The sequence below is a fragment of the Alosa pseudoharengus genome, unplaced genomic scaffold, assembly GCF_046254945.1.
Source record: "Alosa pseudoharengus isolate Yale_2024_CS ecotype anadromous, Long Island Sound unplaced genomic scaffold, YU_APseudo_1.1 YU_APseudo_1.1_scf_21, whole genome shotgun sequence".
NCBI lineage: Eukaryota > Metazoa > Chordata > Actinopteri > Clupeiformes > Clupeidae > Alosa > Alosa pseudoharengus.
In genome coordinates this window covers 24,861,421-24,878,009 of record NW_027468674.1, presented here as the reverse complement: position 1 = coordinate 24,878,009, position 16,589 = coordinate 24,861,421, and the positions used below count along the sequence as shown (strand labels likewise).

The window sequence follows — 16,589 nt, the reverse complement described above, 5'->3', positions numbered from 1 at the left end:
AACAGAGAGAGACAGAGAGAGAGAGAGACAGACAGACAGAGATATTGGATAAGTGAGAAAACAAAGTGTGGAGGTACTCACGAGTAGAAGATCTCAAAGCCAGTGAGGTTATAGGCAGCATCGCTGAAGAAGTGGAGGAGTGCGTAGCCTGAAGTAGTCTCAACCTCTGGAACCGTCTCATTCCCACGCACCTCTGGAACTATTAGGCCACTGTAGGGAAAGAGGGAGGAGGAAGGGAGAGAGAGAGAGAGAGAAAGAGGAACATCAGTCTCAGGAAATCTCCCCTAGGATGTCCCCAATTTGAATTCAATTGAGTTGTGCCTTCAAGCAAAGTCCATTCATTTCATGTATGATTTGTTATAGCCCCCATTTCAAGTGCAAATCAAATGTCCATATTTGCCTAATTGAATGTTCCCATATGTCTAACGTCTGGAGCATTTATGAAGACACAAGTGTCATGAGTCGGTCATGAGCACCAGCTCAGCGGGAACCGCTACACTACTCTTTCATCCGACTGATCTGACCAGTCCAGATCATCACCAGCTCAATTAGGTTTGTGTGTGTGTACAGTATGTGTGTGGAGTTTCCAACTCAAAAAATAATGCTAAACACTGACAGTGTTTGGTTAAATTGAGGACTTGGATCCTTCCAGCATGTTCGGAGTCATAGCGGCCCTATAGGGATTCATTACAAGAATTAGCTATTGTAATAGATCCCCTTGAGCCATGAAGATCACTTACAAAACTGTTTTCATTAAATATTGAATTAATGTCGCTTATCACAAATACATAATTTAACATTTCATCCTTCAGCTTTTGCACTGTATATACTCAAATATATTTGTGATCATTGTCTAAAGCAGTGATCATACATTTCAGTGTTAGAAAGTGCATTATAAAGGGCACTGTGCTGACAAGCCAGGCATGGTTGCAGCACAGTGAAAACAGACCCACCTAAACACAGCCACCAGGGGGGCGTAGATGGAGTCTCCATCGTAGACGTACATGTGATCCCAGCTGCACTCGGTGGCAAAGTGGTTGAAGCGCAACCTCAGGACCGCATTTGGGCTAGAACAGAGAAAGGGGGGGGGGGGGGGTGTAAGTGAATAAGGGCTTAAGCACCTCATTGATGCCCAGCTCGACACACTGTGAACGGTCCCTGCTGGTTAGGGGTTGGTTGGCCAGCCAGCCAGCCAGCCAGTACAGATGCCCAGCTGAGAGACAGCGGGCAGTGACATACGGACACTGCAACTCGCATGCCAGCATGAGGAAACTGATCCTAAATGGTCCAAATCCTGGAGCTGAATTGCATATTTTAGCAGCACAACTTAAAATGATTTTTCCAGAACTATATGGTCACCAACATCAATGAATCCAAATGAAATGGAAATTGTCCATGGTACAAGCTAGACTTGAGCGTGCAGTGATCTGGGCCTTGATTATTGGATGTACTTGATTGAAACGATCAGATAAAACCAATACAAAATCTGATGGAGTAGTTGCAGCATGAAGAATGGTGAGATGCAGTAGGTACTTAAAAGGTCAAAGGTCAAACCCCTTAGAACTTGATAGCAGCAGCAGCTGCATCTCGTATCAAACAGTAATAAAGCAAAAACTTTTCATCCTGTGTCGCCTGTTAGTTACAGTAGGAGTTTTTTTAAGGCCTACGGTGACGTGATTATTGAAAAAGACTGCAACAGGTAAGGACCTGAAACATTTAGATAAACGTCATTGAATTCTGGTTGAAATAGGGAAAACAGATATAGACTGAGATTCCAAAAGTTTTAAAAAAAGAGAAATAAGGCAGAAAGGCATTAACATAGTCCACAATCTATAATATAAAATGTATAATCTAAAATGAATAAAATAACCTAAGACTAGCTGAAAGTAAATTAAGTTTTCATTCAGAAGTTCATACTTTTGTGAGACGGGATGATAAATTATCTATGTTTTAAGCAGCATACCTCAGCATACCTGGTTTTATCATGCTAATCTAAAGATAAAGGAATTAGTAGCTATCTTACAGCCCCTGGTGGGGGAGGAGAAAGGGAGTTGAAGTGAATACAACAATCCATTTCATACAGCCTATGAAACAAACATTACAAACACAGGGTAAACTGTGGTTAAACTGACCATCTTAAGGTTAAACTGACCATCTTAGGATTCCGGTAAAACTGACATAATATTTTGTCTTGCTAAGATCTTTTCAGACGGGCCTACGTATTTTTCATTTGTTTGGGTTGGCACTTAGGTCAGCTCCTCCTGGTCTTATACACAAACTCAAGGGACACTTTCAGGTGATATTTCTGCCGTATATGTTGTTTGCCAGAAGGTCTAAATGCTAAAGTAAATCAGGATGCATCCTACAGAAAGACATTTAAGTGTTTATATTTATGATATGAAAAATATTTTCTAGATTTAAGTTGTGAGGGGAGGCTGAGAGACGGACACACGGAGAGAGGGAGAGAGAGAAAGAAAGAAAGAAAGAAAGAAAGAAAGAAAGAGAGAGAGAGAGAGAACACACATACATTGATCACCTACATATACTATTACTCACCCCTAACCGTCTTCCTAGTAATATTTTTACTATTTTTTATTCTGTGTTCACATGTTTATACCCACATTACTTTATCTCTATTTTCTTTCTTTTGTGATTCTACTGTGTTATCTGTAACACTAGCTTTGGCGACACTGTACCCAAACAGTCATGCTAATAAAGCTCCTTTGAATTTGAAGAGAAAGAGAGAGAGAGAGAGAGAGAGAGAGAGAGAAAGAAAGAGAAAGGGAAAGAGACACTTTGTTTTGAGGATAATTCAGATGTTAGCACTTTAAAAACAGAACGGAAAAGTGTTCACAGAAGAGAGTCGTGGAAATTCCAGGACAACATAAAGAACTAAGCATGCGCATAAAGAACTAAGCATGCGCATAAAGAACTAAGCATGCGCATAAAGTCACTTCAGCACACATTCCATGATACGATGGCTAGTCCAACAACTGGAGGAAGAATTTGGAAAAATCACTGTACTTTTCTGGGAGAATGACCGCGAGTATGGTATGGTGGGGTGATTATACATTTTACCGAAGGGTGTCCAAGAAATTAAATCAAATTACGTTTCCTGTCCACAGTTAAGTGCAGAACAAGAACGCACGCTAAAATACTTCAGAAACATTTTATCTACATTCTAGCTTTGATATCCACTCACATACATGAGACGGTCACTGAAGCAATGAAAGCAATAGAAATTTTGCGAGGTATTTTTTATCTTTGGGGATCTGAAACAGCTGAAGCTAGAACTACAGTTGCATACAATAACAACAGCAAAACATTGATTCTTCTCTCCAAAGATTTTTCACAGTTAATACTTTTGTAATAAAGACAATGGTCCTAAAATGTGTTGCTACTAAATGTTAAAAGTTTACAGAATTGTTAGAAATTTGGTATTACTGCAGTTTTTAATTTATTTATTTTACAGCTTTAACTCGTCTTCAGTGTGCAGCTGAGGACAGCTGAGGGTGTGTTCTGTATATTTGAGATTACTGGATGACCCACCCAGCAACTTCTCTCAAAGCGCAAATACTTCATCTCAGCATCAGTACCTCCTGGGAACTGAAGTTCTCCAGAGAGTTAAGGATTCTCTTACGGATCTGACACAGAACGGTGCCACAGCTGGCCTGGCCCAGACCCCCTCTGGCATCCGATGCTAACCGCTAAGCACCAGAAGCTACCGGCCCACGTAAACCCAGTTTGAACTCTGGGTAGTTGCGCTTCTACCAGAATGCGAGTACAAACTGGGTTTATGTGAGCTCCTGAAGGAATCATTCACAAAACCCCAAAATGTAATCCTGCAATTTCGCCTCCTAGCTCCATCTGAGCTCGATAGTGTTTGGCGACAGAATTGTGCGATCTAATCTTGGCCCGAATCCAAGGGTTTTGGTGTGTCTGTGCAGTGTACGTGTGCAGTGTACGTGTGTATGTATGTGTGTGTGTGTGTGTGTGTCTGTGCAGTGTATGTATATATGTGTGTGTGTGTGTGTGTGTGTGTGTGTGTGTGTTGCAATGAGAAGCAGATGTGGAAAGGAGGAGGAGGAAGAGAGGAGAACTTACTATCCCTCGATCAGCCAGGTGCATTTGGTTTTATACTTGTAATTGATTGGGCCGTCAGTGAGGTACCCCGAAGGTTCAGTTAACCTGCAGCGAGAGAGAGAGAGAGAGATAGAGAGAGAGAGAGAGAGAGAGAGAGAGAGGGTGAGAGAGAGAGAGAGTGAGAGAGTGAGAGGGAGGGAGAGAGAGAGTGAGAGAGGAAAAGAGAAAGAACAAGAGGGTTAAGAATTAACACAGACCACAGCTTGAGTTATACAAGAGAGCTCAAGGGTTCTTCACTTAAGGGTGGATCTTTCTCCATATTGAGGGTAATCTTCTGAAGGGCGTAGCTCTAAACAGAAACGTATGTGTCCATATTCATTAAGTATTTCTCTGTGAGAAATCTTGACTTAGGGGTCAGACATAGCTGTAAATAACCTCGCCTTATTCTCTAAAAGCACAAAAGATACACACTTAATTATATAAGAGCTGTGCCAACAATGCTATTTAATAGATAACAGCCCTGAAAAGAACCATGGAAGACTGAGAATGAAGCCAGGGAGGTGAAAATATTATTCTGGGGAAAATATGTCTCTATCAAAGCTAAGCTCTCTGTGAAATGCTCTTGATTTTGTCCGCTGAATAAATGTCTGTATTCAAATAATCCCAAGAATGAATCTTAATGAAAACAGCCAAGTTAATGGTATGATCTATTTTGCTCAGGGTTTCCAGATAAGTAAAAAAAATGTGACTTCGCCCCTCAACAGCCCACAATAAATAAATACACACACCCACGCTATGCTTGTGACATACTGTATCCTTACTCTCTCCACACATAGACACACACACACACACACACACACACACACACACACACACACACATAGACAAAACAGACCCTGAGGCTTCGCCTCCTACCAACATTTATTGGCTGCTGGCCTTGACAGTAAGGGGAGAAAAGGGGCAAGCAAATACAATAGTCATCACACTATCACCCTGTGTGGCTCTGATCTCCCGACACGTCCCAGCCTAGATGTGCTTTAAGAGGTATGAGAGCGAGGAAAGGAGTTTATTTCTGTGATTATTCATGAGCAGATGGACACCAGCAAGTGGGCTGACAGCACTAGGGTGATTCACCCTGGCAAAGACGTCTACTAATGACAGGGTCCAGCCATCCCAGAACAGCCTGTTTCTGTGTGTGTGTGTGTGTGTGTGTGTGTGTGTGTGTGTGTGTGTGTGTGTGTGTGTGTGTGTGTGTGTGTGTGTGTGTGTCTTTTTTCTTTTTCTCCATTGCACCAAACAAGGACACACCCAGGCCACAGAGCGAGGGCTCTAGTTCCTTAGTTACATCATCGCAAAAGAGGGAGAGAGTGAGAGTATGAGGGAGAGAGAGCAGAAGGGAGAGAGAGAGAGAGAAAGGGAAAAGGGGAAAGAGTGAGAATGTGAGGGAGAGAGAGCAGGAGATCGGCAGAGAGAGCGAGAAAGAGAGAGAGAAAGGGGGAAAGAGTGAGCAAGACAGGCAGACAGTGAGAGAATGCAAAAAGACAACAACGAAAGGGAAAGAAAGACAGAGTCAAAAAGAAAGAGAAAGAGAGAGATGGAGAGGGAGGGAGAGAGAGAGAGAGAGAGAGAGCGAGACAGTCTTCACCCAGCACTGCCTCTGTCGTGGCCTGCCTTGAGCACTCCCCTGGCAGGGGTGAGGAGCAGACGCCCATTGTTTGCACAGACAGCCCCTTTTGTTTGTGGGTGTCAGTACCGAGGAGGAGCGGAGCGCCACAAACAATGACCTCAATATTCCCCAAGACACACTCTTTAATTGAACAAATTAATGCTGAGCCTGATAAGCACACAAACACGGACACACACACACACACACTCCCCTTTTGGCTCTGCTGTGAAGGAACGGGGAGAATCGATTGCTGCTGCGACAGCGAGGGGACCTTCACAACTTCTTTTGTGTGTGTGTGTGTGTGTGTGTGTGTGTGTGTGTGTGTGTGTGTGTGTGTGTGTGTGTGTGTGTTTATTCGTCTAAGCTGTGTCTGAACGTAAGGGCACCTTGAATGGCTTAGGTGAAGTGACAGACTCTTTTCTCATCCGCCCTCAGCACACAGATGTGCTTGAGGGGATGGAGGTGGAGGTGGAAGCGGAGGGGGGAGAGGGGTGGAGGGGTGGGTTTGGGGAAGGCTGGATGTTGACTGGCAGATGGGTGCTGACAGGTCAACAGGTGTAGCAGCTGGGCTGTGCATGTACGTGGCAGCAGGTGCATTGTGCCCGTGGAACAATAGGCACAGTAAGCGCCCGGGGGTGGGTGGGGGTGGTGGTTTAGGGGTGGTGAAGGGGAGAGGAGAGAAGAATCACAGATCGACTGCCCTGCTGAGACGAGACGAGATGAGACGAGAGGAGAGGAGAGAGGACACGGAGCGATTATGTCGCCCACTGTACGTCTGCGTGCATCACAGCGGGAGAGCTGTCAGGCCGGCGAAAAGCACCGACGCTGGAACAAGCAGTCGCCGTGCTTCCACACGGATTCCACTCTTTATCTGATGTCATTTCCTCTGTCCTTCTTCCTCTCTCCTCTTCTCGCTCACATGTTTTTCACTCTCCCTTCATTAAGTTCCACTCACTTTGATCCCCCCCCCCACACACACAGAACACACACAGAACACACACAGAACACACATCGAACACACACACACACAGAAGAGTGTGGGGGGGGGTGGGGGGTGCAGAGAGAAAAGAACGAGTCCGCTCCTCATAGTGGACAGAAGGCTGCATCAGAGATGCCTGCTGCTGGTGGTGGCAATATATTAAACAGCGTTCGACAGTCAGAGCAGGTCCTGGGTCCCCTCGTGAAATCTGCAGCCAATTACCGTGCTGAGCTCCCTATCTGAGCACCGAGTGCTCTGTGCCTCTATCCAAGGGATGCTATATAATCGGGAGGCGCGGGGAGATTTTAAGAGCGGCAAAATAGAAAAGGGCCATAATCAACTGCCTGCTGCTTTCGTCAGCTTAACTGCCAGGCAAGGGAGAGGGAGGAGGGAAAGAGAGAGAGGGAGGAGGGAAAGAGAGAGAGAGAGTGGGAGAGAGGATCCATCCTTCTGTCCTTGTCTAGATGCCCGTCATGGGGTGCTGCTTTCTGGGAATGAGCACGTACAGCCTAGGCTCTCATACCGACCGACAAACACACACAAACTTTTTAAACAAAACTTCCTGTTGCACTGTTGTTGAGGATCAGAAATTGGATCAGAGATGACTATAAAGCAAACACATTATTTCAGACTGTGAAATATTTTTGAGAATGCTATTGCATATTGTATGTGAGAAATATATAGGTGAAGAATCCAGGGGGCATTATAGTACTGTAGAACACCAAACTATAGGCTGACATACACAATCAAACATAAAGCACTCCATAGCAACCCTATGGAGTAACCCTATGGCCTTTTCTTACAATGCACACAACCTGATATGCGCACACACCATTCATAACGCAAGTGTGAGAAGGAGACGCAAGCGAGTCAATGATTCAATTATTCACCGCGACTCCATGAATGTTTTATGGGCCTCGCTCCACTGAAGTTAGACCCCACAGTGTCCCAAAGGTGTTGTCAGTGCTGTCACACACACACACACACACACACACAAATATGCTCTCTTTCACTCACTCATTCAGTCTGTCAGCTACTGCTTGACAGGCAGTTTGGGAAGGCGCTTGGTAACCAGGCGCCCCCAACACAGAGCTAACCATTCTTCTGCTAGCTCTAGCGGATGGCAAATTGGTGGCCTTCTCCCTAGACACTTAATGCAGCCACACAACAGAATGTGGGTTAGCATAACGGAGCGCATTACGCTGGCAGAGGAATGGCACTGCTGCTGCTGAGGCATTGGTACCACAGGAGGCCCGCTGGACAGTATAGCGGCAGGGTGGAGGAAGAAGGGGTGTGTGTGTGTGTGTGTGTGTGTGTGTGTGTGTGTGTGTGTGTGTGTGTGTGTGTGTGTGTGTGTGTCTATGGGGTGGGGAGGTACTGAATAAATGCTGACAGTTAGGGCGGTGTTGATCAGGAAAAGGGGGGCCCTCTTCCACTGTGTGCCTAATCCACTCTTCCTGCCACGCGCACAACCAACGCCATTGATTTCCGCCAATGACTTCCTGTCTGCCACTCTCCTTTCAGCTCCCTCACTTCCTGTAGAGCTCCATGACAACCACCACCACCACCCTCCATTCCCCTTCTTAAATATACAAACACACACACACCAGACCTTGAACTGAAATAGGATCCAAAGGCCTAGCTGTGTGAATGAGATTCCCCTATAGCCAGGCTTGCAATCACAAAACCCATTCTGATTCCACTATATAGTACATTACTAGTATTCCTATATATAGTATATTTATAGTATTCCTCTATATAGTATATTGATAGTATTCCTCTATATAGAATATTGATAGTATTCCTCTATATCTCAGCAAGCAGTCGCACACTTAAGTCAGCATCCACACAAGTATTTGACAGTCAGGTTCTGGTGAAAAACACTCTGCCACTGACAGAATGAGTGGAAAGTTCTCACTGGTAATGAGGTCAGTACACAAAAAAAACACAAAAAAATACGGGAAGATTCTGTTCCAAACAGCACTAACATCATGATTAGAAAAGTAAATACATAGATGCAGGTGTGTGAGCATTCTGTTTAAGGAAACTTCTCTTGAATTCAAGGTGGACTGCCAGCTCCACACACGAATGACAGAATCCATTTGGGAAGAATGTCACAACAGGAAGATGCTGCTCAGAGTGCTGCTAACAATACAAGAAGGAAACAATATATTCAGGAAGCAGTCCAACATTTCAGCCGTTTCAGCAAATTGCTCCTTATGCTCCTCTTGCTGTCCATTTTCTGTGTATATATATAATTATTATCATTTATAAATTTTTTTACTGTGTTACAGTGTTTTTACTTTTTTTACTGTGTTACAGTGGAAGTCACCAGTTTATATATAAACTGGTGACTTCCACAGTCCTGGTGGATGAAACAGAGGCTAAGACTGAGATGTACACAAACATTGCCTCAGGGGCATGGAAGGGAGGAGTGTCAAATAAACCAGCTGCTTAATAACAATAACCTTTCACGAGTATCACAGCCCACATGTCACTAGATGAGGGCACAGTTTAGACCACAAGCACCATGCCCTACAAAAACAGTGAATATCTCTGCAAATCTAAAGCTCACTATGACAACCTTCCAATCATGCACGGCCTATACTATAGGCTACTGTGTGAAAGGCCTACGCCCAGGTGAATTGTCGGGAAATTTAAAAGGCAGATTTCTTTCCTGTTTTGCAATTCAATAAGGGCCCAATAGGGAATTAAGCAGTGGAGACCTGCTAGAGGTACCGGAGGTCTCAATTAACATGGACGAGCAGGCAGCCCTGCATGGTCAAAGGAGGGTTCTGGAGCATACGGTGAGAGGTTCAGGTAGGAGGATTGGGAAGATGGATGGTAGTGAATCCACTCATGTCAATGATTAAAAAAGGGAATATCCTGTGCTGAAAGCAAGCACATCCACAATACCCGCCGACCTAGTAAATGTGCTAATAGGATTAGCTGAACGTCAGGTGGAATGAAATGGTGTCAAATTTGCTTATTGCATAACGGTTCGGTTGATGCCTGATTTATCTATTAAAGGGGATTGGCCTGATGAGGGCACAATGGTTAGGTCTGATCCATGTTGTTATCCAGAGAAAGACTAGTACATACTTTGTAGCTAGAATTAAAAAATTGAAAATTACAGAATTATTCTTCTGGCTAGAATTAAAAAATAGAAAACTACGGAATTATTGTTTTGTAGTTCAAAAAAGAAAAGGCATTACTGGCACTACAAATTAAAGGTAACACTCAAATACTCCCAAAAAACTATTTCAATGTGACCTCCCTCCACCATGTGGCAACAGAACAGCGCCAGGCTAGGATATCCAGAGCACAATTTGACTCCACCGCCATAAACACTACTTATCATCTTTTCCCCACACCGAGAGCACATGGATTGAAACTGACATCATATGAGCGACAACAAAATAACAACAACAGCCACCAGGACTTTGGATTTCCTTTTTTTAAATCACACTTATGCTCTACAGCATTTTGTACTAGCAGTCATAGGGTGCTGCTTATTTCGACAGCTTATTTCAATCATGTTACATGATTTACGTGAAAAATACACACACGCACACAAGTTCTCTGACACTGTTCTTTTACAACACGCCTTCACAATGACTGTGATGCTACAGACACTCACACTTGTGAGAAAAAGAGAAAAGTCTGCCTAATACCATAACAATGACAAAGACCTTCTGTGTAAACGCAATGGGCCTACTGAGGTTTGGCACATCACAAACGATAATGGCCATGATGAAGTTTTCAATGGGAAAACAAAATTAGTGCACATTACACAACTTGGGCTTAATGGTTTTAACACCATTCTACCGATGTCATTCCACAAAATTGCGACATCGAGACATAGTAGTAAATGAATCCAGGGCCTAAAAAGCAGCCATTTTATTCAGTTTAAAGGTTCACTCTGAACAGGAGTGGTAAAGGAAATCAAACCGCAGAGTGTTTGTGAAACAGGGCAGCAGGAAGTGTCTGGGTTTGGCACGTAGGTGTTTGAGGTAGGAGATGTTTACCACAGAAGCTCATAGATTGGCCATAGCCTGAGTTTGTTGTTCAAGGCCTAGAGAGTATGGAGAAATGACATGAGGAGGTAAGGTGTTCGTGTTACATGAGGAGTCCGATGATGCATCTTGCCATCTGGTCTTCCCTAGGCATTCTGTTAGAGCTGAGCGATATGTATTAAGATTGATTCAGATAGGGTACATTTTCCCACTCTACAAATGCTGTGGTAATATTTTCAAAAATATCACAATGTAGTCTAGTGCTCAGCACACTGTCCTTTTCAAGCAAGGCTTTAGTTTATTACATAGGCCTACATTCGGAAGACGGAAGATTCTGCATCCCCATTCTCGTTTGCTATTTTTGTTTTACATTTCGTGCTGAAGTCTCCCATCAGGAAATGGGTTGGGGGAGATAAGCCAATAGCCAAATGAATAAGTAAGGTCCAATGAAGCATGCAAACAAATTTGGTTATTTGCAGTGAATGTTCTGCATTTTTAAGGTTGAAACATAATGCATTCACATTGTATTCACATTCGCCCTTGCAACTCACTCACCCTTAAGGAATTGGTTACAAGTCGTTATGGTCAGAAACATTTGAGGATATTGCAACATTGCGACTATTGCAGAAATATGATGCTGCTGACTATGCTGACACTTTGCTATTGTCCAATAGCTCTGTTGACATCACTTTACAAAATAACGTCAGGCACTTCAAAGCCATCTTCAAGGAGGAGAGCAATTCCCACGGATCCCCCCCCACCCCACCCCACACACACACAAACCCACTGCATATAACTCAGCCACCAATTTCCTCGGGCGACACTCATTCCAGCTGGGCCAAAGGCACTGCCAACATCCTTTCAGCTCCACCATTTCAAGTGAATGGGAAGCCAAGGCATTTTGGAGAGACTCCTACTACCTGCAGTTAGCAACATTTACATAATTTACTCGTTTGGAAAGAGTTTTGTCCAGAGAGACTTACTGTACAGAGTGAATGAATACATTGTTTGAGGAAAAAAAACACACACTTTAAGAGAGCTCTAAGCAGAGGGAGAACCTCTGACCTCAGTGTTGCCAGGTTTGACCGGCCCAGTTCCAAAAACTGTAGTTTGCATTGCTTCTCACTGACCATTCATGAGTGTATGCCAGGAAGCACACAACAGACAACACACACAGGTTGTTTCAATTCAGGATGATGTTTCAATAATGTACAAGGTTGTTTCAATACAGCATGACTGCCGCACGCAGCAATACAAACTGAAAATGCATGAGTCAACCGCACTTCAAATATTGCTGGACGTGTTCAGGCACACTGTGTTTGCCTTTTCCTTCAAAACAACAAGAACAACACTGAAATATTTGGACAGAAAACGTTGTTTTCCGATCCTGGTTGGCATGGCATCTGTTAAAGAATGACCAAAAACAACATAATCCTACTGACTCAACCACAGTGTGCATTCAATCATTAACACAGTTTCAAAATAAATTGTGTTTCGGAATGTCATGCTTATATAAAACTATTAATAGCTAACTGGATTAAAGTGACGCAAAATATTTTCACTATGATCGCAACTGACCACTGCGGCCAGCATCTTTGTTGCCTATATATAGTCATCTATCAGGGGAGCTTTGGGGAAATATGTAGTGCAACATTAAGTCTACAATGTGTCTATAATATCTGTTTAAGTTTTTATGTTCCTGTTATGCCTCAAAGCAAAAGCTGCCTCCAGAAATTCATGACTACTGCTAACCTCGACAAAACCCCATCCCAGAGTCCTCCTCGCCCTCCTCCGCACAGATGCACAGCGATTTGTATGGGAGAGAGAGAGAGAGAGAGAGAGAGAGAGAGAGAGAGATTACACCTGCCAGGACCAAATGAATATATGATCGTCAAAACGCCCCATTTTCAAAAGGATTCATGCAATCTCTTAATCTCCAGGTCACGTGTGCAGTGACTCAACATGAGGGGCGCATCCTGGACACTTGCCTCAATGCTGTGCAACAACTGTCAGTGCGCCTGTGATATCGCGCCGCATCCAGGACACGACAGTTAATCATGACAGGCATTCCAAATGGCGAGCCTCATGCAGACTCCAGACGTTGGGGTTAGCGTTTTTGCTGATGCTTATTTTTCTCTCGCCTTTCTTTCTATCTCTCTATCTCTCTCTCTCCTTCATTTTCCTCTCTCTCCCTCTTTCTCCAAGCATGGCTGGCTTTGGTGTGACCAGGCTGTCACCTTATTGTGACTTCCAAATTGACATCCCTGGTTAGCCGCTAACTCACTTTGGACTCCCTACTGAACTTTGTAGAAAACCTGCTGAAGCCAGTTGTTCAACACATGCAAAAGGACACAGAGTTCTGTATAAAAAAAAACAAATTTACAACTAAGACACTCCCCCTGACACATCTGTATATCTACAGACATTCTCCACACATTCACTCACTCTCTCTCTCTCACACACACACACACACACACACACACACACACACACACACACACACACACACACACACACACGCGCGCTCCTGCGCGTGCCTGTGCGTGTGTGTGTGTGTGTGTGTCAGTCTACTGAAGAATCCCTGCATTTCAGCATCAAAAAGATGGCTCACTTGTATACCTTTTAAAGTCAGCATGCCCACACTCTAAACTGTTAAGTGGTAACCGGGGTCTAACTTGGCACACTGTGCATCGCCATTGGTAAAGATCGGTCTAAAAATAGCATAGAGATGGCGTAAACAGAACTGGCTTAACCCAAATACCAGACAAGTTCACCTCAATGGCGAGTCAACAGTCTGGTGTAGTATTATTCAAACATCAAAGCAGACATAACAAAAAAATGGAGGCCTTCAAAGAAGAAGCACAGTATCAAAATCTGTTTTCTTTCGTGTTGACAATTTTATGAGCTGAGATTTAAGAATTGGCCAGAGCGGCTCCATATCATCAGTTTCACAAGACTAGCTTGGATCTTACAACTTTTTTTGTGAGATTAGCCTGTTGCTCAAGATGCTGAGCATGAATGTGAGTCAGTGTTTTTCATCCAGTGACGATCTAGACCTACTTCGCCCAAGCACACTACCAGCTCCCATCCACTACATTCTCTGCCCAGGCATACTGCTCTGGCCTGGGCACAAAACAAGCACATGCTGGGGCAGACACGGAGAGGGAGATACCTCTAGCCAGTGCCAGTTCTTACGTCTGATCATGTGCATATCAGAATCAGAATCAGATTCATTAGGCCAAGTGAGTTAGCACACACAAGGAATTTGATATTTAAGCCAAAATCAGTAATAGAAGGCCACTCAGTGGAAGACAGAGCTGGCCTAACAGTTAGTGTGGTTGAGAGAATACAGGTCGTTTTTGGCTAGGCTAGGCCTGGCGTTATTTGTGGCTGCTTGGTTTCTTGTTTGTCCTCTTACGCAGACTTTTCCATGTTTAGATTTACTGGGGTTTACATGCCTGTCTATAACTGCTAAAACAAAATTCTTCCAGAGGTTTCTTAAAGTGAACAACATCAATTTATATTAGCTTACGCCATTGTATTTCTAAAGTTCATTCACAGATGGATCGAGACCATTCTGGGACCAAGACCATCAACAATTTCCCCACATTATCAAACAACAGACAACACAACAAACAGCTTGACAATGCAAAGCTGGCTGCGGTTTTGCACGATAAATATAGGCAAGGACATATAGCCACATGCAATATGCCTCAGCAATAAAATATGTTCTCGACAACAACTGCCATACTGAGAATCTCAACGCCTTCCACTCTATAAAGCTTTAAGTTCACAGGAAGACAGGTGGCACATGATTTTTCAGTTACCTTTTTTTTTTTGTCAAGACGCAGGGTAGGACAAGATGGCTCATCCTCATTCTCTGAGAAGTCGCTGTAAACATGTTAGTCACTGGGAAAAACAGAGGCTTGTTACCTGCTCCTTAAGACAAAAGAACATCTCACCAGGTGCTAGAGAGCCTAGAATGTTCAGGTTTTGGAAGAGCTGACTTGGTGATGAATCAATTAGGCCAGAGCTTATCTTTACAATCAGTAGCATCCCTATCGCTACATGCGCGTACTAAGAGAACAAACTGTTTCCCATCTGATAAGAGGACGTCCTTGCCGCTGTAACATCCTCACTCCCCACCATACTGACCGAACTGAAAAGCAAACATGAAAAGGCAAATCACACTGAAGCGCGTTCAAACTAACAGCCATCCATGCTTTTGTGTATATGTAGCCTTTTTACAAAGCTCCATAAAGTCCAGGTACTTCTTGTTTGTGGCTCAGTCAATAGGTTGTCAGTAGGCTTATGTATGTTACTTGGGAAGTAAACATAGGAAGCTGATGATTATATAGCACCCTCTCCTACCAGTGATGCAACATTCTCTCTGTCACTGAGGGCCACTGGTCTCAGAAACGTCAATCCGTGTGACACAGCGCAGCTGAAAGGTCAGTCGTGTCACGCGCGGCGCTGTCAGAGAGGGCAAGGCTGGCACAGCGGGATGACAGCCTGCCAGCAGCGGGGCACCCACCTGGTCAGACATGGGAGCAGTGACCATGCCACCGAGGGGATGGATGCCCAGTGTGTGTGGCCCGAACCCAGCCCGCTTTCTATGCTCTCCTCTCCCTCTCCCTCTCTCTCTCCCGCCCCCTCTCTATCTGGGCTGTCCGCTCTCCCAGTAGCGCCAATCACTTCATGTCCATGGATAGAGGACGGTGTTAAAGCACAGCACCTTTAAGAGCTGCCTACAGTCTGACATCTAGAGGTTTTGACTATAGCAGGACCAGTCTCTTAAAAAAAAAAAAAAAAAAACATGCTTTTGGAGAAAGGAAAGACAAAGCAATCAGGCGATGGACTGATTCTTTTTTTTTTCCCCTCCGTCTCCCCTCCCTCTAGATGGGTGAGACAAAAGAAAATCGGCCCTTCCACCTGAGGAGAAGGCTGCTCTCAGCTATTTTTAGACGCTTGAACAGGAGCAGTCTCCATGTCTTGCGTTAATCACGCAACTGTCAAATGAGCTCGTATTTATATCTCTTTTTCCTCCCAGAAAGCATTCCTACATCTCACACTAAATGTTTTTTTCCTCATCAGTTATGCCACTTAAAAGAAGAAAATAGAAAGAAAAGTGCTCCTCTTATCCTAGACACTAACATAACCACTGAGTCCAGAGGCCCATTGTGGGCTGCTTGAAGATGAGGCTCATCGTCCCAATCAATAGTGAATAGTGATGCATTAATTTAGGCCCACAAATTGAATCCCATATTCTTATAACACACTTGATCTTACCTTAACCCCAACATATCCCATTTTCTCGCCCCAAACACAGGCTCAAAACAAAATTCCCTTTAGTCTAAATTAATGTCCGTCTGTTTATAAACACAGGAACGGCAACTTGGCCCTACAGTAAAGGCTGAACTCACAGCGGCCCACAATATGTGGAAAATCTCGTAACATCCGAGGTTAACAGCCTGGCACCGGCATACAGCCACATGGATGGAATCCATTCATCATAGCCTGACTTGGAGGACAGGCTTTTAATTGGCCACAATACTCCTCCACTACTATCTAGGGCGAATAAAAGAAGGGGGGGGGGGGGGTAATGTGTACAAACAAGCTATTTTTCATACTAGTAATCAATACTACTAGAGTTGACTGAAGACCTTTTTAATTGCATTCATAAGCTTGGTATTGCTTTTTTTTAGTCCATCACCAGTGGGTCCCTGAGAGAATCAAGAGGCCTAGAAATCGTAGGTATTGTATCTAGAGGTTGAAATTTAGTCCAAATGGCGTCAAAGTTAAAGATAGCCCAGTGTTATCTTTCACAGATGTTGTAATTGGCTGA

At 44.0% G+C, this 16,589-nt stretch overlaps 1 protein-coding gene across 4 annotated transcripts in view; it reads right to left on the bottom strand.

Annotated features, from left to right (window-relative positions):
• The window catches only part of atrnl1b (attractin-like 1b), a 139,220-nt gene that overhangs the window by 121,166 nt on the left and 1,465 nt on the right, over window positions 1–16,589 (bottom strand). For all 4 annotated transcript variants that reach the window (XM_076298265.1, XM_076298267.1, XM_076298266.1 and 1 more), the window contains exons 2-4: window positions 4,105–4,188; window positions 954–1,067; window positions 82–210 (exon numbers count right to left, since the gene is read on the bottom strand). In XM_076298265.1, the coding sequence (XP_076154380.1) occupies window positions 82–210; window positions 954–1,067; window positions 4,105–4,188 (327 nt within the window). The remainder of the gene's footprint in view (window positions 1–81; window positions 211–953; window positions 1,068–4,104; window positions 4,189–16,589) is intronic.